This window comes from Thamnophis sirtalis, unplaced genomic scaffold (genome assembly GCF_051295495.1).
Source record: "Thamnophis sirtalis isolate CommonGarterSnake01/CBP01778 unplaced genomic scaffold, rThaSir2_p1.2 scaffold_3, whole genome shotgun sequence".
NCBI lineage: Eukaryota > Metazoa > Chordata > Lepidosauria > Squamata > Natricidae > Thamnophis > Thamnophis sirtalis.
Window position 1 is genome coordinate 83,273,730 of NW_028261383.1, and position 1,489 is coordinate 83,275,218.

At 41.1% G+C, this 1,489-nt stretch overlaps 1 protein-coding gene across 1 annotated transcript; it reads left to right on the forward strand.

Moving 5' to 3' along the window:
* LOC148048036 (ovomucoid-like) lies at window positions 1-973 on the forward strand. The gene is made up of 3 exons (XM_087708223.1): window positions 1-40; window positions 524-626; window positions 928-973. Exons 1-3 carry the CDS (start codon window positions 1-3, stop codon window positions 971-973), a joined length of 189 nt encoding a protein of 62 aa, XP_087564349.1.
* The last annotated feature ends 516 nt before the right edge of the window (window positions 974-1,489 follow it).

A 1,489-nucleotide genomic window follows, 5' to 3' on the forward strand; every position in this document is an offset into this window, starting at 1 on the left:
ATGGCCAGCAAATCTTCCAGTTACTGCCACCGTTCAGCTGGTCAGCGCACATGCTCATAGCAGAAAATGGAAGACCAGCTCTCTTGGTTTCCAGTACTGCCGCATGTACAAAGGCCAGCTGATAGTCATGTGTGCATATGTGTCAGAAACCCGGAAGAGGAATGGGTGATGCTGCATGTGCCAGGCTACATGACTTTGCATGCCAATTCGAGTATAGGTTTGTCATCACGGATTTAGAATAACTTTATTGTTACTTTAAATGTACACTAAATGGCATACTGCAATTTCAGTGTATACAGCTCTCAAAGGGTCCCCACCACTAATATACACTATGTACACTATATACTATATATATATGTATGTATGTATGTATGTATGTATGTAGGTAGGTAGGTAGGTAGGTAGGTAGGTAGGTAGGTAGGTAGGTAGGTAGGCCGAACTGGTAGGAACCCACCACTGAACTGCACCTTAAATAGAAGGGCAGGGCAACCCTATGAAATATCTCATTTGCTTTTTCCCATAGCCGGGGGATACCCAAAACGCCTCTGTCCCCAGGATTATCGACCCCATTGTGGCTCTGATCGCAGGACATATCCCAACAAGTGTAATTTCTGCAATGCTTACATGTAAGTACATGTTTCACTCTGCGCAACTGGAAGCCCTGGATTTCTAGGGTTCAAAAAAGGAGTGTACAAACGTATCTTCCTTTCAAGTATTCACACTAAAACCATTTTCTGTCAAAGAAAAGTTGCATGGTGGTTTTAGGGTGGGGGGAGGAAGCATAGGGAACTTGTCACTTTGAGAAAAATCCAGGTAATCTTGCTGACTATTACAGTCTTTTGGCTGGGTGAGCCACTGTGGTGGATATATATCTCTGTGTTTTTAAATTAGTTTTTATCCCTGTTTACCTTCTCTGTTTGTCTTCAGTCGCAGTGGAAGACGACTTCGGCTGACACGCTTTGGAAGATGTTGAAACCTTAAAATGCAGAACACTAAGGAACATTGATTATGAATGTTTCACCATCTTCTTGCCTTGCTCATTAGCATCCCCACAAAAATGCTGTTCTTCCCTCTGATTTTGCTCTGTTGCTCTATTAAATGTCTTTGGCGGATTTATCAATAAACCAAGAAAAGCATTATCTCTCCACGAATCTTCTTTTGATATCTGTTTCTTCCATACTAGATTTTTGAGATAAGGTGGTTGTTCATACTTGAAGAAATCCAAATATTTGGGATAATACATTCAAGAAAATCATCACCCTTTATCAAGGCAGTATTAGAAAACTTAATTAAAAAAAATACCTTCACGGATCTTATGTGAATGGTAACAATTATTTCTTTGGTTGTTATTGCAGATTGGGGTCCAACTTGGGGTACTATCGCCCCCTCCCACTTAATAGCTTCCCTATTAGAGGAGTAAATGATCACATATGACAGATAGCTAAGTGGGGATGGAAGGAATACCCAGAAGAGATGAGGACCACTTGGT

What these genes read in the sequence shown, in the direction of transcription:
- LOC148048036 (XM_087708223.1), top strand. Translation starts at nt 1, where the DNA reads ATGGCCAGCAAATCTTCCAGTTACTGCCACCGTTCAGCTG. An exon ending in TTACTGCCACCGTTCAGCTG is followed by an intron (nt 41 to 523) that starts GTCAGCGCACAT and finishes TTTTTCCCATAG; the next exon opens with CCGGGGGATACCCAAAACGC. An exon ending in AATTTCTGCAATGCTTACAT is followed by an intron (nt 627 to 927) that starts GTAAGTACATGT and finishes GTTTGTCTTCAG; the next exon opens with TCGCAGTGGAAGACGACTTC.